Raw genomic sequence first — 397 nt, 5'->3', positions numbered from 1 at the left:
CGGTGTCCTTGCCTCACCTGGATCCTCTGCTTGAAGGTGACCCAGGGATGTGGTGCAGGTGTTCCCGCCTGGCTGGGGGTGTCCTCCCAAGAGGGTGGCGCTGAACCTGGTCTCTGCTGCCGACAGCGCGTTTCTTGGAGTCTGTTAAACATGAGTGTCACTTCTCCAACGGGACGGAGCGGGTGCGCTACCTGGACAGATACTTCTACAACCTGGCGGAGTACGTGCGCTTCGACAGCGAGGTGGGCGAGTACCGCGCGGTGACCGAGCTGGGGCGGCCGGACGCCAAGTACTGGAACAGCCAGAAGGAGCTCCTGGAGCAGAAGCGGGCCAGGGTGGACACGTACTGCAGACACAACTACGGGGTTGGTGAGAGCTTCACTGTGCAGAGGAGAGG

General features: G+C 62.0%; 1 protein-coding gene across 1 annotated transcript; it reads left to right on the top strand.

Moving 5' to 3' along the window:
* Positions 1-110: 110 nt before the first annotated feature.
* On the top strand, positions 111-392 carry LOC104861865 (HLA class II histocompatibility antigen, DR beta 3 chain-like; the record flags this gene model as incomplete). Its single annotated transcript, XM_010623815.1, has 1 exon — positions 111-392. A coding segment is annotated over one exon (282 nt), but the record flags the coding sequence as incomplete, so codon positions are not given.
* Between the last annotated feature and the right edge of the window lie 5 nt (positions 393-397).

This window comes from Fukomys damarensis, unplaced genomic scaffold (genome assembly GCF_012274545.1).
Source record: "Fukomys damarensis isolate Sample0158 unplaced genomic scaffold, DMR_v1.0_HiC HiC_scaffold_31004, whole genome shotgun sequence".
NCBI lineage: Eukaryota > Metazoa > Chordata > Mammalia > Rodentia > Bathyergidae > Fukomys > Fukomys damarensis.
This window is presented reverse-complemented; position numbering and strand designations above follow the sequence as displayed.